This window comes from Mastomys coucha, unplaced genomic scaffold, assembly GCF_008632895.1.
Source record: "Mastomys coucha isolate ucsf_1 unplaced genomic scaffold, UCSF_Mcou_1 pScaffold18, whole genome shotgun sequence".
Lineage (NCBI taxonomy): Eukaryota > Metazoa > Chordata > Mammalia > Rodentia > Muridae > Mastomys > Mastomys coucha.
Genome location: NW_022196900.1, coordinates 78260784 through 78285251, shown reverse-complemented (window position 1 = coordinate 78285251; position 24468 = coordinate 78260784). Strand labels below are relative to the sequence as shown.

Genomic DNA, 24468 nt, shown 5'->3' with positions numbered 1-24468 from the left:
CAGAAATCCGCCTGCCTCTGCCTCCCAAGTGCTGGGACTAAAGGCGTGCGCCACCACCGCCCGGCTGAAATGAACTTCTAAGCAGGGCAAAGAACCTCGTCACTGCTGGCTTTCCTTCATGAGTGCAGTCTGAGAGTTTGGAGCCCTGCAAGGGCTAAGGAAGAATTTTGTTTAGAACTTGTATTTTGTTAATTTATCTGTGCCTCTTCCCTTGTTATATTTCCTGAGCTGGGAATATACCAATCCATCTGCCACTGCCTGTGCTTAGCTGCTTTGTTGGCCACTCCACACTCACGTGCCTCTTATTGCTCATTTCAGAAAGATTTCCGAGTACAGGAACTCCCACTGGCTCGTATTAAGAAGATTATGAAACTGGATGAAGACGTGAAGGTGAATTCACATTATTTTTATATTAGGTTCATATTAGAGTTAAAACTAAGTACTGATCTGATCATTCCTCCAGAGTTCAAGGTTTAACAGAAATAAAAATATTATGATATGTTACTTATGTTTTTATTTGGCTTTTATCTAAAATAGAAATGACCTTAAATGGAACAGTTTTAATTATTGAATGATGTTTCTTTGGAAATTGGGATATCATGGGATTTTTTTCCTCCAAGATACTTAGTGTTTGCTTTGAGGTCAGGTGCTACCCCTGACTCTCTCACTTTACAGTGTAAACACGTGCATACCTCAGTTCAACAGAACACTGCTCTCCTCTCAGCACTTGCTACAGTCTCAAACCTTCTGAGCTGTAAGAAATTTCTAATGATGATACTACACTGCCTTAGTTACTTTTCTGTTGTTGTGATAAGAAGACCTTGTGACTAAGGCAGTTTATAACAGGGTTTATTGGGGCTTATAGTTTCAGAGGATTAGAATCTATGTTCACTATGTCAGGGAGCTTGCAGCAGGCAGGCAGATATGGTGCAAGGAGCTCCCTACCCCACCACTCCCAAGACATATTTTCTCTGTATAGCCCTAACTTATCTTAGAACTCTGTGTAGACTAGGCTGGCCTTGAACTCAGATATCCACCTTCCTTTGTTTCCTGTGTACTGGGATTAAAGGTGTTCACTACAACCTCCTTGCTGGAACTCACTTTTTTTTTCATCTATTTATTTACTTTACATCCCGATCGCAGCCCCTTCTTTCAGTTCCCCCCTTGAAACCCCTCCACCATACCCAACCCCTCCTCGGAGAAGAGTGAGGCCCTCCCTGGGTATTCACCCTGCCCTGGCTATCAGGTCATTGCAGGACTAGGCGCATCCTTTCCCTCGGAGGCCAGTTAAGGGAATGGGATCCACAGGCAGGCAGCAGATGCAAGGACAGCCTCCACTTCAGTTGTTGGGGGATGGAGTTCACATTTTAAGACTCAAGCACCAGGTTTATTCAAAACCTGGAATGATACAGGTTTTGAAACCTTAAAGCCTGCCCCAGAGACATATCTCCTGGATTAGGCCATATCTAATCCTTCCCAAAGATTCCCAGCTGGGGACCACATGATTACATACATATATGAAGGCCATTCTCACTCCAAACTACGACACGCACCTTTCTGATATTTTAATCATTTTAAAAACAAACCGTGAGTGAATTGTACTTGTGAAAAGTTTAATCCCTGAACATTTTTTTTTATTCCTAGGAGTTTACCTCTGATTATGATTCTTAGGGAAGAACAGCTCTGTCTCTTTACCTCTCAAAATGTGTAACATCTTTGAATTTGCATGGAAGACTAATAGTTCGTTTAGCACTAACCTTTTGTTAGCTTCTGTGAGTTAGTTTGTTTGTTTGTTAAGACAGGTGTCACCTCATTATATAGCCCAGGTTTGACTAGAACTCTTAGTTATCCTGTCTCTGCCTCCTGAGTGCTACCTTGCCTACACACTACACAGCTATAGAAGTGTGCACAAAGATGAACTGACCACTGTGTTTGTAGAACCAAGATCCCATTCTCATCTTATACATCTATAACTCTATCTGCAGCTGCTCTTCGCAGCTTTGGTTGAAGTCAGATGTATTAAGACAGCTTAGTACATGTCAGGTACTGTACTGGATACACTGGCTACCCCTACTTATTTCCTTTAGTAACACTGAAAGTTTGTTTTGTTTTGTTTTTAAGTTTAAGAAAACTAAAGCCAGAAAAGTGAGAAATATGAGATTTTATCCTGAACCATCGGTGGCCAGGCTCATTGTCTTTTCTCAAATGGTTTCTTGAGATTCAGATCTAAACTCTGCTGCCTGCTGGCTCTATAGCTATGGCTACATCACTTTACTTTCTTAAATTCTACTTTTTTTTGAAAGGCTGTTAGGAAGGTTAAGAAGAGTAAGCACCAGAATCCCTGTAGTCCCAGCACTGGGAGGTGGAGGAGGCAGGAAAGCCAGGTGTCTAAAGAGCGTGGTCGGACACACTGACCAGGGCCAGAAGTAAACACCGTGCCTTGACCTGGCGGCCATAGGTGCTGTGTCTTACTCCTGCTCAGGGATTTATTCTACTCTGGACTTTCAAGAGGCTATGCCACTTCATTTTTTAGTTCTTGTTTAAGGTCGGCATCAATGCAGGAGGCTGACTGGCTTGAATGCTTTTTATGGTGGTTAACAGCACAGGCCTACAATCTCTTACAGATGATCAGTGCAGAAGCCCCTGTGCTGTTTGCTAAGGCAGCCCAGATTTTTATCACTGAGCTGACTCTTCGAGCCTGGATCCACACAGAAGATAACAAGCGTCGTACTCTTCAGGTAATGCAGACTCACATTGGTAAAACTAGGGCAAGCAACTTTTCCTCTCCTGTGCTTTGGACCAATGGACCTCTGCCAAGCTGATATGTAATTGTGATCTTTCTCTGTTGGAACACGGGTATATTTTGTTAGACACAATGATGGTATTTCCTTTCTAAGATTATTAGTTTCCTGTTCTCACAAGGTTTTCACAGCTTAGTGACAGAGCTCACTCTTTACTTGGTGCACCTACACCTACATAGAGGCAAAGCTCAAAGTCATCCAGTGTTTGCCTGTTTCTAGATGTAACTTTTGTTGGAAACTGAGAGCTGTCAGGAAAAGACAATCCCAAAAAGAATTCAAGGTCTCACTCACTTCATAAATATTTTTTTTGTTCCTTGTCTGCCTTCCTTGAAATTGTTTCCTTTTGTTCTCTTTTTATTTTACTCTTTTATTATGTATGTATGTTTGTTTGTTTGTTTGTTTGCTTCAGGACCTCACCATGTAACTCTGGCCAGCCTAAAGCTAATTATTCAAGGCTGACCTTGAACACAGAGAAATCCACCTGTCTTTATTTTAACCTTGCAATTCAATATTTATATGCCTGTAGAACCCTTGATAATACTAGTTCTCAAAATTCTTTCTCATTAGCTAGGCATTAGCCCTTAGAGTAGCAGTTCTCAACCTGTGAGTCAAGACCCCTTTGTGGGTCTCCTCAGATTTTTATTACAATTCATAGCAGTAGCAAAATCACGGTTATAAAGTAACAGTGGAATAATTTTCTGGTTGGGGTTATTAAAGCCTTGCAACATTATAGAGGTTGAGAACCACTATCCTAGAAGAAAGGTTTTCCAGATTTAAAAAAAGGGAGGGGTGTAGATACAAAGGACTGAAAGTATTTTTAATAAAGCCAATGAGTTCTTCATTTTCCTTTACCTACAGAAGTGGAAACATATATGCCTACTCGTTTCTTTTTTTTTCTTTTTTTTTTTTAAAGATTTATTTATTTATTATACATAAGTACACTGTAGCTGTCTTCAGACGCACCAGAAGAGGGCGTCAGAACTCATTATGGGTGGTTGTGAGCCACCATGTGGTTGCTGGGATTTGAACTCATGACCTTCTGAAGAGCAGTCGGTGCTCTTACCCGCTGAGCCATCTCACCAGCCCATGCCTACTCATTTCTAATGGAAATTGTTTACTGAACACCTAAAATGTGACAGGAACTGTTATATGCCCTGTACATCAGCATTGCACAAAACAGACACAAATCATATGCTTGTGGACTGTGCAGCTGGTGCAGATGGATGTTGAGTAGAAGTTAAGATTTTTATCTAGGCATGATACTGTAAGCCTGTAATTCTAATATCAGTATCAGGAGCATGATGATCATGGGGAGTCTGAGGCCTGCTTGGTTGACACAGGGAAATCAGAGACCCATGGATCGGGGAGATGTCTCAGTAAGTAAAGTGGTTGTCATGTAAGCAACAGAATCCACGTCTGCTTCTGTGACAGAAAAGAGACAGGTGGGTCTCTGGAGCTCATTTTTCAACCAGTTTAGCCAAATTATTGAGTCCCAGGTTCTGTGAAAGACTCTGTCTCAAAAAAAATTAAGATGGATAGAGAGACTTAGGAAGACTCTGATACCAGTCTCTGGCCTATGCATGTACATGCGTGTACATATACCACACACACAAGTTAAGACTTATATTCTTTACTGTTTATTTAATTTTGGGACAGGGTCCCTGTGTAGTCCAGGCTGCCCTGAATTATCTTCCCTCTCCCACTTATTTAAAAATACTGTATGCATGTGTACATGTATACTATGGAGGCCAGAAGAAGGCATTGGATGGTCTGGAGCTAGAATTATAAGTGGCTGCTAGGAACCAAACTTGAATCCTCTGAAAGAATAGAACATTCTCTTAACCACTGAACTACCTCTCCAACTCTAGGCCTGAAAATTTTGATTTTCCTGAGAGCCAGGATTATAGGTATGTGTCACTATGCCCTGCCAAAGTTGTGCATGGTGTCTGCACACTGTCTCTCACTCTCTTGTATATGTATATATGTACATATGATCTGGTATATGTGTATGTATGTATGTTACATGTGTGTGGATGGTATATAATCTTGTAAAAGCTACTGTCTAGGTCAGTTCAGATTAAAAAGTAAAATGGAGAAAGTACTTGAATGGCAGGGCCTGGCAAAATGGCTTAGCTAAGTGACATACATTACACATCCTCCCTCCCTCCCTCCCTCCCTCCCTCCCTCCCTCCCTTCCTCCCTTCGGTGGAAGAAGAGAACAAAGCTGCTGACCTCTACACTCACACCATAGTATGCTCAGTCTTACTGTGTTTCCTAAAAATTAATACAATGGCCATTAAGCCTGTGTGCAGCATCACTAGTCACCTGTGAGTAATAGCTTAAAACCATAGTGAATGCTGCTCTAATCAACCAGAATAACTTAAAATCAAAGAGAAACAATTCCAAGTATTGGTATAGAAGGTATCTAAAAATGAATGTTGGTTAGAATGTAGGGTGGTGTAATCACTCTGGAAAACCTTCTTGACAATTTGCAAGAGTTAGACACATACTTACTCTAACTTGACCATTCTACTCCTAGGTTTGCATCCAGAAGAAATGCAACGTTCTTACATAAGAGTATTTGTAACAACCTTATTTGTAATAGCTCAAAACTGTGAACCGCTCAGCAACCCATCAGAAATATATAAACAAATTCTGTTATATCATGAAGTGGATCAGGATTTAGGATACAAAGACTGCTGCTCCATATAATACAATAAAACTCAAAACTATTAAAGATCCTAGAGAAAACTGTCTAGTGTATATTAAAGCACCACCTCCAGGAATAATGGATCAGTGCTGCCTCAGCTGTAGGCTTAGTGTTAAACTTCTGTATTTCACTGAAATGAGGAGTAACTCAGTAAAATATTAAGGAAGGCACAATAAAGTGGGAGTGACAGTGTACACGTTTAATCCTAACATTCCTGAAACAGGCACATGGAACTCTGAGTTCTAGGCCAGCCTGGTCTACAGAATGAATTCCAGGACAGCCAAGGCTACACAGAGAAACCCTGTCCCAAAACAAAATGAAACATCAAACAAAATAACCAAAAGCAAAAAAAAATTTTTTTTAAGGGATAGCACAGTAAGGTGGGTATGGTGGTATATACTTGTGAAGTGATGCAAGTTCTAGAGTACAAGGTCGGCATCCTTGGCATATGCCCCCCCCTCCATCCATCCATCATTAAAATCTCAAATTCAAGGCTAACCTGGGCTATGAGAAGGGTAGAAAAGACTCTTAGGGAGCTGTTTAGTTAGCATGAATAGGTGTCATTGTCAAGAAAGCTATACTATTGAGTTCATCTTAATTGAGTTCTGGTAGACTTTAAGATATGCCCTGCTTCGGTTAGGAGAGTTTATTATCAAGTTGGTAGTTGGCAAGAAGGGTAGATTGGAGGTTTTCATTTCAGTGGCTTGGGGCCATAACAGATACTAGGGAAGGAAAAAACAGAAAATGTCCATGCCTCCTTTTGGCCTGCTGCATCCTCTTTGTGGGATCTAGAGGTTGCTGGGGGTGGGGGGTATTGTGAGTTTGTTTGCTTTTCCTTGTTATTGTCAAGGATTTCAAACATAAAGTTTGTAGTGAGTACCTGTATATTTTCTTCCCAAATTCTGCCGTTAAAGTTTTATTTAAGCAGATCCCAGGATAACCAGGGCTATACAGAGAAAACCTTGTCTTGAAAATAAACAAATTGGGCTGGTGAGATGGCTCAGCAGTTAAGAGCACTAACTACTCTTCTGGAGGTCATGAGTTCAAATCCCAGCAACCACATGGTGGCTCACAACTATCCATAGTGAGAAACAAATAATAATAATAATAACTATGGGCTAGAGCGAGCGTGGCTGGAGTGAGCGCTGGACCAAGAGGGAGAAAGAAAAACAAACAAATTTATCATACCACACCACTCATTTCATCCATGAAGTGGTCTATTTTTAAATAAATTTTCTTCCTTTTTTTTTTTTTTTTTTTTTTTTTTTTGGTTTTTTGAGACAGGGTTTCTCTGTGTATCCCTGGCTGTCCTGGAACTCACTCTGTAGACCAGGCTGGCCTCGAACTCAGAAATCTGCCTGCCCCTGTCTCCCAAGTGCTGGGACTAAAGGCGTGCCCCACCACCGCCCAGCTTAAATACATTTTCAAAATTTACTTTCCCATATGTACTTAAGTATATCACTCACTTGAGCTTAGTGTTTTTTTTTTTCTCAACCTTAAAACTTTCAATAAAGTATACAAATCATATGGAAGAAAAAGTGTTGATTTTTTTATTATTCAGAGGGAGGGGAATATCAGACTTGGAGAGAAAGCCTACCTGTGACATCCTTGTCAGCTGACCTGTGTTCACTATCCACCTAGAATAAACTCAGGCTCCAATTCAGACTTAAACTATTCATTAAGTAATGCAATTTTGATTCTAAACTAAAAACAATAGGTAACATAAAAATTGAGTGATTGGATTTTAAGTGCCTGTAAAAAAACAAAACAAAACCAAAACAGTGCTTAGAGCCTTTAAAAAGATCATACAAGTGAGTGATGGGCTGACCTTGTATACTACAGAATGCCAGTTTAGACTGCTGGCTTTGTCCTGAATTAGCCAGGGGGTGGTGGTTTATAACTTTATGGAGGCTTTGAAACTAGAACAAGCAGAAATAGTGGTGAGTAGGGCTCAGATGTCCTGTCATAGAGCAGGAGATATGTGTATCTCTTTGTTGATTTCTGTCCAGCGAGTCTGATATATAAATTGTGCTGTTCTTATTTTTAGCTCTGTACAAACCTAGAGATTTTTAATACAGCCTAAAAGTCATCTCATTAGGCTGGAGTATAGCTCAGTGGCAGAATACCTGCCTTGCTGATATAAGGCCCTAGGTTTAATTCCAGATACTGGGACTTGGGGGGTAGGGTCATGCCCTTTTACTTGAAGGATAACAGCCAAAAGAACTAGATTCTTCCTAGGCCAGTTTTTAACTCTGTTTTTCTTTGTTACAGAGGAATGATATTGCTATGGCAATTACAAAATTTGATCAGTTCGACTTTCTCATCGATATTGTTCCAAGAGATGAACTGAAACCTCCAAAGCGCCAGGTGAGCAGGGAGGACTTGCTCAGCTGCCACCTTTGGGGCAAAACGCTGTCTGGGGCTCCTCCCACCCACCCAAAGCATTTCTTGTTCGTGGTTCTCTTCTGTAGTCCAGATCATCTTCAGCATCTCCTTCTACTCATTTATGGGTACTTTTAACTCAGTGCCTCTGGGGTAGTGTTGCAGTGAGAACAAAGTCAAAGCCTAGTCACTGGAGCTCAGTTCAGGATCTCTTCATCTAAAGTAAAAGCTTTTTCAGCCAGTCAGACTTCAGAAACAGCCTCTCTGGGCATAGTGATCGGATTGGAGCCAGCAGCTTTTATTCTCTTACTCTGTGCTGTGTCTCTGTAGTGTGCTGACTCTACCCATCATCCACTGAGTGGGAACCTATGATGCTATGACTCCAGAATCAATAGTTAAAGTTCCCCAGATGCTTTAGTGTCCAATGAAGTTTTAGAACCACCATTTACATTTTTCTCTTTAATTACAAGAACTGAGTGTCTGCCCCTCTTCTGCCTGTTCATCTCCAAAGATCACACCATTTGTTTTGTTTAGCACTTGAGTGCATATAATTTAGTTGTGATTGTAATAGACCCCGGTCTTACAGAGCTCATTGTTTCAGGCACACAGTTCGCATGATTCTCTAGGTTTAGTGTAATATGCCTCACAGAAGTAAAGCCATACCATGTCCTGCTTGTTTTATTTTTGTTCATAAGATTTAAGTGTTTTTAACAAATTATTTTGTAGTACACTGTTTAGAGTCATTTAATGACAACCATTCTCCCCATGTTGACCTGTACTAATAACCAGTCAGAAAACGTGGGCATCCGTAATTGACATTAATTCTGACCCTGCATGAGGGTTTTTGGGTTAGCAAGCCCTGGGTCACCTCCTTATGGGAGCAGGTTGTGCCTCACCGAAGCTCTTTCTTTTTCTGGGCAGTCTTTGCTACTGTAAACATCCTTGACTGGAAGCTGTAAGGTGTTGAGAGGAGCTTTCAGTCGGATGTTTACAGCGGCAGGCTGCCACAGTCGTCCCCGGCTGCGCTCATCGGCTTTGAGACATTGCAGGTTTGTGCCCATGAACTTGTCTCCTTTTCCTGGGTTACTTCCTTTCTCTCTGAGAAGTCACAAGAACTCACACTGCCTCTTTTCATGTGGAGCTGGTAACACCATGAGCCTGTTTTCTGTATTGGATTTTTGCTCTCAGGTGTCCACTGGGAGCCTCCTTTAAAGACAAGGTGGTAAGATCTGTGATGCAGTCAGGCATTGATCTTATTGTACTAATGTTCACTATGGCTGCCTGCTGAATAGACTAACTAAAGAGAAAGTTGTTATCCTGTACCAGTGGTTCTCAGCCTTCCCAATGCTGCACCTTTTAGTCAGTTCCTCATGTTGTAATAACCTCCCAATAATAATTTTTTCATTGCTACTTCATAACTGTAATTTGCTGTTATGAATTTTAATGCAAGTATTTGTTTTTCAGTAGTCTTAGGTGATCCATGTGAAAGGATCTTTTCATCCCACAAAGAGGTCACAACTCACAGGTTGAGAGCTGCTGACCTATACCTTCCTCTAAAGTTGTTTGTTCTTCTGGGTCTGTCAAGGTGTTAGACTTGCTAGTGGTCTACCCCATCTCCCTCTTTTGTTCTTTGGTTTAGTTTGGATTTTTGAGATGGGGTCTCACTGTGTATCCCTGGCTAGATTTTGTAGACCAGGTTGTTCTGGAACTCAGAGCTTCTGCCTCCTGAGTGCTGAGATTGAAGACATGGACACTACACTTGGTCCATCTCCCTTTAAAGAGTACCCAGCAGGAGTACTCCTCCAGCTGCCTGGTTTTAGTTCTTTGTAGGTGTTTGAGCTATTGATTGACATCCTATTCAGGACAGCTGCTGCCTGGTGTTTAAAAGGTTGAGATTGCTGAAAGCTGGCCTGAAATTCTAAGATAGCATTTTTTTAATTCTCTGTAGACATGAAGTTTTCCCAAGCTCCAAATTGGCTGGCACCTCCTAAAGTCCTTTAAAAGTGCCTACTCTCCAAAACACACCCTCTGAAGGAGGCAGCGGCTCACCCTGCTACTAAAGTGAATGTATTCTTTTCCCCTAGTCTAGTGGTGACCCTGTGCTGTGATGCTGTTTGTTCACTGTCAGTTTTCCACTCTCAGCATTAGAGAAGCCACTGCTAGCATGGACCAGGTACCCTTCTGTACTGACCCAGTCAGTCCGGTTTTTTCCTAGGACTTGGTGCTGACCCACCAGGAAAGGGAGACACTGAGTTATGAGGCTACAGTCCTGACTTCTCAGAGATGGTTTGGAATCTCCCTTTGTCTTTTTTGCCATGGAAGTAAGTAGACTGTTCGCAAGTAGAAGGCAGTTGAGGGTTGACTTTTCCCCCACTAAGCTATGAGTTGAAAGTTCCTGCTCATTGAAATGTCATTATCTTTTCACCCATTTCTTTAAATCAAGCATCATCATTTCCTGCTGGCTTGACCTCCATTTGCAGAATGAGTCTTCATAAAGCAGAGGAACCTTACTTGTGCCTCCTTCCATCACAGCAGTTTGAAAACAGCCATGCTTGTCCTGACAACAGTGTTCTAGAAACTGTCTAACTCATTATTACCTGAGAGGATGCAGTTGGAAGCATAGGAGAGGCTGTCTGCCTGCTTGAGAGTTTTTTCTAAATTACATTTTGGGGTCTGGCAGAGGTATTTAAAGAATTTGCTTTTTATCTTGGAAAAACAAAACAAAAAGCTCGTTCAGTGTTATAATTATGGACACCTAGAGCCAGTCACAGGTCAAAGGCAGGAAGTGACTGTGTCCCTCCCTGCCTTCCCAACTGTTCTGCGTTGTCAGTTCTTAATACTCTCATAAGTAAGAGTATTTCCGCTGTTAGGTCCAGCCTTCCTATTTCTAAAATAGGAAGGAGAGACCTCAATGAGGGGAAAAATAGACACTGAACTTATTTCCACAGCTTTGGAAAGAGCAGTTGACCTCAGTTTTGTGGTCTAAACGAGTATTGGTATGTATCCCTGCCAAGACATGGTTGCCAGCTGACATTTGCTTAAAATGGAAAAGAAACCAGAGTTGAAATGGACTTGGCTTTGACTGGAAGTTGAGAAAATAAAAGTTCTCCTACTTTTTTTTCTTTTGCCTCTGCATGATCATGTTGATGACTGAATTTGAAGCATAGACTACATTAACCCAGAAGGTCAGCTTATGCTTAAAGACTTGCTTGGATAACCAGAATATTTAGGAGCAGTTTCATATTCTGGGTTGATGCCCATTAGGGAACCTTGTTCTGTAGGGATTCAGATGTTTTGGAGGCTAGTTATTCATGGTCCCAGTTACAGGACTAACAGGCAAGCACTCAGCCTGGTGCTACAAGGACAGCTTTCCCACACACTTGGTCACAGGATGTGAGGCACTCAGTTTGTAGAGTTATTGGTTATAGCTGTTCTGTTTGGAAGGATTCATACTGCAGTCAGTGTGCATTCAGAGAAGAACTTCTCTGTCTCCAGCCTTCTGCTTGTCTGATACTCATCAGTCAGGTAGTATGTACTAGTTCCTGTATGGGACAGTAGCAAGCAAGCGAGTGAGAGGCAGTAGGACTTACATCTGAGCAGAATTGACAGTTTGTCATGCAAGTACAAAATCTTGCAATAAGTGTCCATGACAGTGTCATGGAAGCACGCTTTAGAGAGCATTGAGCAGGTGAGAAGGTCTTAGTACCTTGAGGAAATACTCGTTTCTGAAACCTGGCATGTGTAGCTCTGAATAAGGAAGTGAATAAAATTAGCTAATATTCTTACTCAGCCCACGTGATCGAATATTTTGTTGTCCTAGACAGGAACATTATGTGTCACAGGTCACTCGGGATGAGGTGCTGATCTCTAGGTGGTCAGAGGCCTACCAACCCCTGGGCTATAACCATGTTGTAGTGTGTGTAAACATCCTACACTCTCAGCTGTGAGCTCAAGGTGGCTGGGAGAGGGTTGTTTACTCCTTCTGCCATGGAAAACGTCAGCTGAAGAACAATCTCCTCACTCAACAGACCGGACAGAATGCTGCCTCCCTAGCCAGCCAAAGCAGCGCCCCAGCAGAGAGCTATCGTCAGGTCCCCTGGGTTGCACTTCTGTGGCTGAGTACAGTTAGACTCAGATGCTATGCTGCCGTAGACACAACAGGGATGAACATAGAGCTTTTAGTGTGTTGCGAAAAGCTGGCTCTGGAATTCTAGTCTAGGAAAAGCTGTTTCCTCTCTCCCTGATAGGTCCCTTCTGGAATGAGGGATGCTGTTTTTTATGGGACTTGGGGATATTAAGTTTGGGTAGCATCTTCCATTGCTGGCAGGTAGCAATGTTCTTCCATCACAGGCTTTGACAGAATCTACTGACAAGCTCTGCTGGTGCGTGGTTGTTGCTTACGGTAATTATTTGCCTGTTTGCAACTCATCACACAATGGATGATTACTCGGGACTTCAGAAAATTGGCTGTATGTTCTGTGAAGTCTATAGAAACTGTTATTTTTAGTTTGATTTAGCACAACTGGTCTCTCCAAATTCCACTTTTCCTTTGACTGCAAATGTGGAGAGCTCAGCATTCGGCAGGCAACTGCACATAGCCTGCTTCAGGGAAGAGTGGAAATTCACTGTGGCGGTTGCTGAGTTGGTTTTTTTCCCCTTACCTGCTTCTCCTTCCACCCCACAGGAGGAGGTACGCCAGTCTGTGACTCCTGCGGAGCCTGTCCAGTACTACTTCACGCTGGCTCAGCAGCCCACTGCTGTCCAGGTCCAGGGACAGCAGCAAGGCCAGCAGACCACCAGTTCTACGACCACCATCCAACCAAGCCAGATCATCATTGCACAGCCTCAGCAGGGTCAGGTCTGTGAGTGGCAGGGAGTACCCACCTAGAACGCAGTGTCTCTTAGGTTTAGGTGGGGCAAATGTGACCAGTACAGAGGCCATCATATCCTTACAGAGTGCTGCATTTGATGTCTGGAAACCTGAGCTTTCCCCACAGCGAGTCACAGACACAAAGTATCACCCTAATCTCTCTGGACCCTGTTTTCCTCTTAGGTCAGATAAGGAAAATGCAGTGGACGAGATGTTCTCCAGGATCCCTATGAGCTCAGAAATATTAGAAGGAAAAAAAATTCTCTAATGCACCCGTGAACAGTGGTGGGATGTCTGTAAAAGATCTTTTCAGTGGATTCCATACCTGCTACTTGTCTATACCAGGACTGGAATTTGTACCTTAAAGGGGAGAGCAGTACTATTGCCAGCTTGCATACCTCTCCTTTCTGACAGTTCTCTGTCCTACTGTATTTGTGTCAGGTGACCTTCTCCTTTGACAATAGTAATCAGAGGATTTTTTTTTCTCCCCCATAGTACTGTTGAGAGCAGTACCATCCGTTGGGAGTCATGAGAGGCTGCAGAGGACTCAGTACTGTGAGCTCTGAATCCCAATTCTGTCAGTCATTACTTTATTTATTCATCAAACAGTGAGCATCCTCTGTGAGTAAAGTCTTATGCTAGGTATTGGGGACATAAGCATGGATAAAACAATCCTGATTTTCAAGGAATTCACAGTAGTCTTAGTTGGGGATACAAATATTTTTAAAGGTTATATCATCACATGGGATAAGTAAAACTAAGTCAGCCTTAGAATTATATATAGAGTATTACCAAAAGAGTATCTTAACAAAGATGTGAGGAATTGGTGGAAGAGAAGGTGGTTAGAGGCTCCTGAAAAGAATAATGTGTTTGGCTTTTAGAGGGATCACTGGAAGTGTGAATACATTAGGAAAGCATGGTATTGCTACTCGAAGCCCCGGCAAAGCCAACGGCTTAGAAATGAGAAATAGTTGGGCATGGTGGCTTACATGTAGAATCCCAGCACACTGCAGATGGGGGTGACAGAATCAAGAATTTGAGACAAAACTCAGCTATATGAAATTCTGTTTCAAAACAAGCAAGTAAAGCAAGCAAGCAGACAGACAGAAAAGTGAGAAACGGCAAAGGAAAATGGTGTGAGAATTTAATTAGTACAAGAGATATCTAGGCAAGTCTAGGAAACATATCCTGGAGAGTCTTGTATATTTTAGTAAAGAACTAAGTTTGTCTAGAAGAAAAACATTGGGGTGGGATGGATTTAATTATTTCTTGTTCATTTACTCATAAAATAGAAATATACTGAGTACTTTCTCTCTGTCAGACACTACTAGGCAAGCAAGGTTCAAAACCGATTATGGCCCAGGCCTTGCCTCAGGATTCACTGCACCCTGATGCCCCTGCCTCTGCAGTGAGAAATCCTTACCTGCCAAAGGCCTTGTCCCTTTACTGAGTGAACTTAAAGAGAGGCTGCCAAGGGCTAGCCCTGATTGGCTGATTGACCCAAGAAGGCCATGGCTTCTGTGCTTATAGCAGGGCACGCTATGGATGATTTGGCAGCTGCTAATACAAGCCCTCATTTTCTTGAAACAATTTAGAAATAACTTGGAAATACTCTCAAAAATTGGGTTGATGGAGTACAATGATGGGTTGGCATCATGCTTGGTTTTGGTCAGCAAAGATTTCATCTGTCTTCCTTGCCAACAAAGACCTGCTGGGCTTGAAGCTGAGAAAGCTTGTGAGGTTGGTGAAGTTATTGTACTGCTGTCCTGCAGGTTCAGGGTAGCCAGAGGCGAGGTCACACTTCCCTAGAACCATAGTGAGTGAGTAGTGAAGGCTGTTTCATTTAAGTACAGGTATCTTTCCTAAGATAGGATATACATTATAATAAAGTTGGAAGAAACTGTGCTGAAGTGAATTCTGTGTTTTTTGGTTTTAGTTGGGAACTCCCTTCTGGAGGTCAGGAATAGGTCTAGCATCATGCTAGACAGGTAGAAGAGATATTTGCTATTGTTCTAGACCACCAAGGAGACTTACTGAGAATGCTGTCTCTCCTCTTCCAGTTTTCAGTAATTTCCCCTACCTAGTAATCTCTTAAATCTCTTTTCTAGTTCCTATGACACCCCTTCCCCCCCCAACCAACCCCCCCCCCACACACACACACACCTTATAGTTTTAGTTACCAAGTTACTATGTCTGGGGCACCTGTGCAGTTAAGAACTAACGTTAGAATAGCAATATCATTTGAAGTCCATGATTCTTCGAGACTCTCCCTGTCGTCTGCTTGACAGGATTGTTAACTTAGAGCACGGAAGATCATGTCTGATACGGGATGAGAATACAGGTGCAGGTACTCCCATCACCCCCACTATTAGACAGGTCAGATACACTTCGTTCATTTCTCTGTAAAAGTCACATCAAAGAAGCCAGGAAGTGGTGGTGCATACCTTTAATCTCAGCGCTTGGAAGGCAGAGGCAGGTAGATCTCTGTTATGAGTTTAAGGTCAGCCTGGTCTACAGAGTGAGTTCCAGGATAGTGAAAGCTATGCAGAGGAAACCTTGTCTCTAAAAACCTTTTTTAAAAAGTCACATTAAGGGGTAAGGTCTTGAGACTCAGAGTCTACTTCATAGTGATAAAGCTGCTAAGTACAAGTCATGGACATAAGACAGAAGTGTCTTAAACCTGGGCTCTTCATTCTGACTGCTCAAACTGTTGCTTTGTTGTGTGCCACTGAATGAGGGTAGACTTTTCAGTGTTTTTCATGCCTACAGTATAATCTAGGACCCTAAATATAATTCATGTAGACTCCACTTCATGTTTCATTGTGACCTCTAGATTCACCTTCTCCTAGTTTGACATGGGTCTGTTTTTGTCAGTTGTCATGATTGCTTTGATTTTTTTCCCCCTATCTTATATGCACTTTGCCATCACAGAAGAACTATGGAGTTGCAACATTTGAGGTCCCGCTAATTAAGCTTAGCTACTGCACTGTGAACCTAAACCTTGGTTTGGCTTTCTTGTTTCTATTTCAGACTTAACTCTAGCTATGTTGTACACCCTATTGGGCTGCATGTTAAAAGGGTGACAAATTTAGGCAGTAATGGAGTGTGTGTGCTCCCAGTTTACTTCTACAGGCTCCCAGCCAGAGCTCATACAGCTTTCTCTTGGCTCTTCCTTCTAGACCACACCCGTGACCATGCAGGTTGGAGAAGGTCAACAGGTGCAGATTGTACAGGCCCAACCTCAGGGTCAGGCCCAGCAGGCCCAGAGTGGCACTGGACAGACCATGCAGGTGATGCAGCAGATCATTACCAACACAGGAGAGATCCAGCAGATCCCGGTAAGCCTGTCCTCTCTGTCCCCAGCCATCCAGATGGATTTTTTTCAACTCATGATGTCGATATTCCAATCACACACCCAGCTTCATTCGATGTTAACTTTCTGCTCTGCTTCAGTCCAGGTTCTGCCTTACCTGTGCTGTAGCTCTTCTCTGTCCTCTCCTACACCTACTCAGAGAAATCGTGCTAGCTATAGCTCTTGCCTATTACTACTACTACTACTACTACATTTATTTGTTTGTGCATGAGTAGGTATGCTTTTTCATATGTGTATAGAAATCAGGACAACATTATGTAATGAGATTTTCCAAGGCACTTTCATCTATACAAGTGATTTAATGTCAGCTTCAGTATATATTTGTCAAGGAATTTGAGTACCACGACTACTTCTACCACATGGGTCCTAGAAACTACTCAGGTCATCAGGCTTGGCAACAGGTGACATTTTACCACCCCCAGACCTATCTATTGATTAGCAGAGAATAAGAGGGGGAGACACGTAGGGGTGGCCATAAATAACACTTGTTATATATTCTTAAGTTGGTTCCTAGAGGGGTGTGTAGCAAAGTATATTTTTGGCCTCCATTTAACTTTCCCATTCCTTTACTAAAAAAGCCCCCTGTTCTTTTAGTTATCACAGCAACTCTAAGCATTGCCCTCTTCTGGTGTGCCTGAAGACAGCTACAGTGTTCTTACATATAATAAATAAATCTTTAAAAAAAAAAAAAAAGACCTTCCTTTTAAATGGTTCTCTTTTTGTATGTGTTGTTGGTTGTTTGTTTTCAAGACAGAGTTTCCCTGTATAGCTCTAGCTATCCTGGAACTCTCTTTGTAGACCAAACTGGTCTTGAACTCAGAGATCCACCTGCCTCTGTTTCCTGGGAGCTGGGATTAAAGGTGTGTGCCACCATCGTCTGGCTTATATGTGTTTTGAATGGACCCAAATAAAGTCATTTAAGCCTGAGTTCCCCCATCTTGGAGTATTAACTTTATCCCTCTGAGAAACAAAGTATTGGTCAGAAGATGTGTTACAAAATTCGGTAGTTCATCTTCGTGGCTCTCAAGACATCTTCTCAAAAGTTGGCATTTCCAGACTCTCGAGGCTGCTCAGCAGTGTCTCTAATAGTGGTGATCCAGAACACAGAACCTTTAATATCCCTCTAAAAGCTAGAGAAGAGGCTTGTTTGTTGAGGAACTTGGGCAGCAGGGCAATGAGGAGCAGTAGACGCACTCTTCTTGAAGGACCGAGGCGCTGGGCATAGGTTTCTCAAGCCTAAGAGCAAAGTTGCTCACCTGTTTCTGAGGAGAGCCTCGGCAGCCCTAGGAGCTGCTACCAGTGCCGCCTCTGCTAGAAAGCCAGCCACCTGTGATTATTAGGAGCCTTACCTAAACTTGAGATAAGACTTTAGTTTTTCACCCTAGGATTCTTGCCTGGCCTTCTAGATTCCCAAACTACTTCCATCCACAGAAATGCCTTGATGGCAATGGGAAACTGCAGTACAGATTTGGTAAGGAATTCAGGCACGACTTGCCAGCAGCTCCTGTTGGTTCTGGAACAAAGTGATACAGGTCACAGTACACTTGCTGTATGTATTTCCATTGAATCAGATGTTTAACAGATTTAAATTCTGTGTCTCCTCTATCTTGCCTCAAGCAAGTAGCTTTGGAATTATTCACCAAGAATATAAGTTATGGGACTGGAGAAATGTCTCAGCGGTTAAAAACACTGACTGTTCTTTCAGAGGTCCTGAGTTCAATTCCCAGCAAGCACTTGGTAGCTCACAACCATCTATAGTGGAATCTGGTGCCCTCTTCTGGTGTGTCTGAAGACAGCACATACATAAAATAAATAAATCTTTAAAAAAAAAGAAGAAGATGAGTTATGGGCTAGGGATACAGTACTGTTAGTGAGTGCTTGCCTAGCATACACAAAGCCCTTCATTTGATCCTTACCACTGTAGAAACTACTTGCTTGTAATCCCAGCACTTGGGAGGTAGAGGCAGGGGAATCAGAACTTCAAGGTTAGTCTTTTGTCTATGTAGTGAGTTCAGAGCCAGCCAGTGATGGATGGATAGATAGGTGGATAGGTAGGTATCCATGCGTGCGTGTGTTGGTGTTTTGTTTTAAAAGAACTTCCGTTTTTCTTGATAGCTCAAATCTTTTGAAGCCAGCATTTCAGAGAAACATTTGATGTAGCACTGCATGTAGGGCAAAGCTTTATCCTGTCAGCATTTTCCTCATAGAAGTAAGGTTCCTGGGATGAAGTTAGCTTTTGAAAGCCAGGAAGAAGCGTGTGCCAGTACAACAGTGTGATGCTGTGTGCCTGAGGAAATTCTTCCTTGCAATACAAGCAAGCTAAACAACCTGGAAGGTGCTTTCTGAGCCTTAGAAACAGACAGACCAAATTAGCTTTTATTCTCAAGAACTTCCAGCCCCTGAGTTAGTTGTGGGCATACACAACCACTGTCCCATCCCGTCCCATTTCCACCTCTCTGTGCCTCCCCCCGCCCCCACTACCCTTTATCTCTGCTGACCCACAAATCTCAGTAACTGTCTCATTCCTCCCTTTACCCCAGCTCCAGGAGCACAATCATGGCAGAGTGGAATTCTAGGAGCCTGCGTTAAAGCTTTCAGTACACAATTAAGTGCAGGCTGCTGTATTACTGGTTATTTGAGGTCCCATTGTAAGCATGAAGAACTCCAAGGACAGTTTTGTAGCTTTGCTTTCCCATGGGATTTTCTGTGAGAGTTTCACTGACTTTGCTTCCCTTGGGGAGTATTTGGCCAGAAGCTAGTGCTGAATATGAAGGATCTTCAAAGTCTGCCGACCACCACTCCCGACTCCCTCCTGATTGGTCCTGGATCTTGGGGTCAGAGATAGTAAAGCAGGCCAGACTTCTCCAAGATGTGCTGAATGGCTTGAATTGACAGCCATCTGTTTTAGGTGCCTGGCAAACCTAGGAACTGTTCAAAGCGTATGAAGATGGTGGGGGAGGACTGCACTTAAAGCTCAGTCTGAAGTATCAGGCAGTCTCAGGAAAGCCTCAGATAAGCTCTGATCAAATAGCCAACTGCCAGCACAGGATGGGCATGCAGCCATTTTAGGACATGCTCTTTTGTGTGTGGGTGGGTGGGGGGTGCTTTTCTTGTTTTGGCCTGTGTTTAAAAGGACTTTTTTTTAGGGTAGGCTTCTATGAGTGTTCAATCCCTAAATCTGGTCGTGGGAAGTGCATGTGTATATGAGACTGTACTCATCCCCTGTGGTCTCTATCTCTGCCCCATCCTAGGTGCAGCTGAATGCCGGCCAGCTGCAGTATATCCGCTTAGCCCAGCCTGTATCAGGCACCCAAGTTGTCCAGGGACAGATCCAGACACTTGCTACCAACGCCCAACAGGTATGTACACTGGAGACATGGGCTTGAGTGAGAGACAAGCATTAGCTGGTCAACTTCTTGTAGGAAAGAGAGTACTAAGTACAGAACTCTCACCACCCTGTCCTTCAGCAAGAACCATTTACCCAAAACCTTTATCTCTGCCCCTTATCCAGGGCAGATGGGATTGACTGGACAGTTGGACTCACAATGCCCAGGGCCTTACCATCTTGCCCTTGAGGGACAAAGGAACAGACAGGTCTCAAGAATATCAGGAAGGACCCTGGTGTAACTGTGTATATATCAAGGTGGAGGAAACTAGTTGCCAGGCTGTGTTCCATCCTAAGTTTCAAAGACAGCTATGTTCTGGTATTGTGCCCTTGGGGAAGCATACTTACTCTGTCTCCATAGACAGACTCAGACAGAGAAACCCCCCACCCCTCATGTCCTCCCTGCCTTACCATCTTGAAAGCTGAATCATAAGTGCCAAGGGGGCTACTTACTCCAGGCCTCAGGCCTGAGGGCCATGGTCGTCAACTGCAGGTGATGGGGGACAGTGGTGAAGGGGATGCATTGTTAATGGATCCTTTCGCCTCAGACCCAAAAAAAGCAGCAATCGTTTAAGAGCTGGACCTGTCTGGCCCAGTTGCATTTCTGGTGATGTATCTATTGACAGTGGTGACAGAGCTGAGTTAGAGCAGGTCTCCAAAGATCTCATTTGGGAAAATGTGAAGTATGAGCCAAAGTAAGGCATCTGAGCTCAGGATCATCTCTGGAATCATTAAAGGGCCCTTTCTATCCCTTCTACCTGCTTGCCTATGGATCTGCGCTTCCCATAAGTTTCTTGGGTCTCGGTGACACTGATTGTCTTATCAAGACTGGTTATGCCCATGAGACTGTCTCCTTTTTTCTTACTTCCTTTTTCTTTTCTTTAAAAGCATATAGGTAGGATCTATGATTTTCTTGAGATCCAAGAGGCCTTTTATGACGTGGAAGCAGAAAGAAGTGAGAAGGGTTTGTGGTTCCTCAGAAGCCAGTTTGGGCAGTAGAAGCCAGAAAGTGGGGAGAATGGAGGACCCAAGAAGTGGGTACTTTGCAGGCACTTAAAAGTCTCCACGATGTAATTTTATAAGTTGGCACCTAGTCATTTAATAAATGTTTGTTGACTGCGTACCGGATAAAATACATGTGATTTAAAGGTAAATTAAACTTTTCAGCTGCTATGGATAGAAATCTTGCTGGCCACAAAGCACAGTTGGCCTTAATCTGTGAGAATTATTGTTTGTCTTGGACTTGTTCAGGTATCCTGAAAGCATTTCTGCAAGACTGACTTTGCACTAGGGGATTGTATAGATTAATCAAAGCTCCCCACAGTCCTCAAGCTCTTACAGACCTACAGAAGGCGCAGGACCTAGAATAGGAAGCAGTATTAAGCCCTTTGTCCCTGCTCCTTTCTTGGTCCTTACATCCTTGCTAGACTCACAGAAGCTGTTTTGGGCCATTGTGAGGACACATGAGAGAACAACCTCTACCGGATACATTGGCTCTGATAATTCTAAGAGCTGGTGTACAAAGGCTGCTGCAAGTTGCACGTTCCACAGACACACGTGCACACGCTCTGGTCTTTGCAGCTTGCTTAGCTCTTTCCAGCAGCTGTCATCATATCCTACAGCTCTGCTTGGCAGTATAAAGTCCTGTAAAATGTGAAGGGTGTGGAATAAATGTTTTTCTTGCTGCGCACCCCTCTCTCTCTCTCTCTCTGCCCAGAGAACTGCACATCGAGTGTCGGAAAAAAGTACTTCATAGCTTGCCATGGGGACTGTGAGGGCCAAGGCTGCTGCTCACTAGGTGTTTCATATTGCAGTCAGATAATCTGGGTGATATGGGCTTGGTTTGGAGCCCACCTTCCAAGGATGGAAGGGACCACTCACCACTTTGCCCTCCATTTTGCAATCTGTTTTCGCTGGCTGAATAATAATCTTTTAGGTCTTCTAGTCAAAGCCATAACTATCACTTTAAAGCTGAGGAGCCTCACACCTTGAGGGGGGATGGTGTGGAGGGAGACTGAGAGAGACTCTTGCTCTATAGGCCTTTGTCAAACACCTCCTTGGTGGCAGGCCTCGTTCTGAGCATTTTGTAGGTCTTGTGTCGTCCCATCTTCATGTGGTGAGCTGATAGACTCTGCAGCTAACATGCCTGCTTTCTCTTTGTGCTTCCCTACAGATCACACAGACAGAGGTCCAGCAAGGACAGCAGCAGTTCAGCCAGTTCACAGATGGACAGGTAGGGACCCAGCCTGAGTTTGGGTCTAGGGATGGCAGACAGTGTGGGTTTGGGTACAGCTTTCTCCCTGGTAGTGGACGGAACATTGTTATACAAGTAGTACTCCTTTATGTCTACAGGCTGTGGGAGCCAGAAACAAACAAACAAAACCCTAAGTGTTATACAGCTCAAATTACCATCCTTCAGGGAGTGACCTGAGCCCTGGAGGTGGGATATGCCTCTTCCAAATTCACTCAGTTATTGTTGCAGAGCCAGCACTAAAATGCAGGGTTTTGCTGGGCAGTGATGTCTCACGCTTTTAATCGCAGCACTTGGGAGGCAGAGGCAGGTGGATTTCTGAGTTTGAGGCCAGCCTGGTCTACAGAGTGAGTTCCAGGACAGCCAGGGCTACACAGAGAAACCCTGTCTCAAAAAACAAACAAAAAAAATGCAGGTTTTTCCGGTTCCTTCCCTAGGACTGCTTTTTTCCTATTCCAGGACACTTAGATGTGTAGATTAGTTCAGATGAAGAACCATGTGACTGTTTGAATACTCTTAGATACCTAAGAAAGAGAGGGGTCTTCTCTGCTCACCTGCTTCCCCTCACAGCATAGTCTCTGGCTCCACTGAGGATGAGATAGGTGACACGTCCAACATATGCTTTCTGATGCCAGGAAGAGAAGCGTTGGTTTCTGGCCCCTCCCTCCACTCTGCTGGGACCAGGGTCTTCAGGGGCCCCCAAAACCACGAGGCTGGACTGTCCTTACTTGTCTTCTTTGCTCTGACAGGTTTGGTTATAGTAAATGTTTAACACCAGACCACCTCCTTGCCACAGATCCCTTGGAGGAAAGGTCTGAGGATCCTGGTTTACAAGATGCTAGTACTATGGTCAGGTGCTTATAGTTATCAAAGCAGAAAAGGATGCAACAAGTTTGAACTAACTGGAGAGCAAAGAGAAATGAAAGACACAGGAGATGTCCACTAAACTATCTCACATGGCAGTCTGGTGCCTCCTGTGCCTGCTGCTTGTGGTCTGCCTCCCCTACAAAGACTGCCACTCCGTCCCCCTTCCCTCTGACACTTTGTAGTGGGTAGTAGTGAAGGTATCTGGGACCCTATCCAGTTGGAGGCTTACAGAGAGCTGTCTGCCTCTATCCCAGGAGTGACCTCATTCTCCTCTCTACCCTTTTGCAGCAGCTGTACCAGATCCAGCAAGTCACCATGCCTGCAGGCCAAGACCTCACCCAGCCCATGTTTATTCAGTCAGCTAACCAATCCTCAGATGGGCAGACCCCCCAGGTGACTGGAGACTGAGGGCCTGAGCTGACAAAGCCAAGGACACCCAACACAATATTTGCCATAGAGCCCCAGGCGATGGGGACATACCTTCCCTCACCAGAGGAACTGGGACTTCATTGCCTCCTGCAGGCTAAGATACTGGTGCACTACTGTCCACGCCTGGGGACTGAGATTCTACAACAGAAAGATGCAATATTTTTTATTTTCTTTTTTCCATTTTTGTCTCCAAGGAATCAATATTTCAATATTTTGAGCTATGTGTCCAATGCTATGAAACAAGAATATTAAAATCACATATTTATGGCCTTTTCTCGAAACGTGTGGTTGAAGAAATAATTCTCTTGTATGTTTCCTGGCTTGGGCACTCTCCACCACGGCTAAGGGGAAGCCTGTGCTCTTCCTTCCTAAGGGAGTACCAGATTTCCAATCTGTCAAGCTCTGCCCTCAGAAAAAAAGAAAGGGTCAGACCCTTTTCCACCAGCATTCTTCTCTGCCCCTTCCCCAGAACCTTCCGAATCCAGAAGATGTGGAAACATTTCTCGCCTGTGGGCCATGAACTCATTCTCCACAGAGAGCTGGTTTCCTCCCCGTCCCTTCTCTCCAGGAGAACCAGGACTTTGTGCACTGTTCTGGCCACTGTTTTATTTTTTAAATACATTAAAGATTGTGCTCATCTCCATTGCTGCATGGACTTCAAACTGCATGAAATGCAATAAATCTCATTTTCGGTACTTGAGAATCTGTGTCTGGGACATTCATGTGGGCTGCTCACTTGGGAAAAGCTTGGAAAGGTTGATTTGTTTCAAGGTTGGATGTCAGGAAAGGTGGATCACTTGTCAGGAGCTGGTGTACAAAGCCAAGGGAACTTTCAGACTGAGATTCTTGACTTGTTTACAAATGAGTTTCATCAGAACATGTCTCTTGTTCAGAAAAGCCTCACCTCACCCAGATGAACCACTGGGGACATCTTTCCAGGAGAAAGGTGTAAACAAGGAACCCAGGAAATCTCCAAAACCTTCCTTGGCACAGTGGCTCTTGCCACTGCCTGCTGTAGTTCTCATCACCAAAGGCTTGGATCTGCCATAGAGGGCAGCCCATGCCCCTTGCCATCCATCATGTTAGGGCTTCTATAGCAAGCCTGCTTCGTATCTATTGAAGCAGAAAAGAGCCAACAGTGAGCAATTTTTCTGGCGTCCTTGTCTTTTTACAACCGTAGTTGGGCCTGCTGTCACTGTATGATAGCAGTGCTAGGACGAGCAAAGATCAGTTTGCCATAATCTGTTAGACAACTCCCTGGGCTTTGGGCTCAAAGGGTAAGGTGCAGGTAAGAGGCTCATACTAGACCCTTCAAGCTGAGGCCTGGTATCCTTGGGATTCCCTTGCCACAGATGGTTCACTGTAAACCTGCCTGGTAGGGTGGGCATTGGCATAGCAAA

General features: G+C 43.6%; 1 protein-coding gene across 2 annotated transcripts in view; it reads left to right on the top strand.

Annotated features, from left to right (window-relative positions):
* Nfyc (nuclear transcription factor Y subunit gamma) overlaps positions 1–23768 on the top strand; it is a 65076-nt gene extending 41308 nt beyond the window's left edge. For both annotated transcript variants that reach the window (XM_031378507.1, XM_031378508.1), the window contains exons 3-10: positions 319–390; positions 2625–2738; positions 7783–7878; positions 12578–12751; positions 15943–16101; positions 19388–19495; positions 21695–21754; positions 22928–23768. In XM_031378507.1, coding sequence (XP_031234367.1) covers positions 319–390; positions 2625–2738; positions 7783–7878; positions 12578–12751; positions 15943–16101; positions 19388–19495; positions 21695–21754; positions 22928–23047 — 903 coding nt within the window. In that variant the 3' untranslated portion in view covers positions 23048–23768. The remainder of the gene's footprint in view (positions 1–318; positions 391–2624; positions 2739–7782; positions 7879–12577; positions 12752–15942; positions 16102–19387; positions 19496–21694; positions 21755–22927) is intronic.
* Positions 23769–24468: the final 700 nt, after the last annotated feature.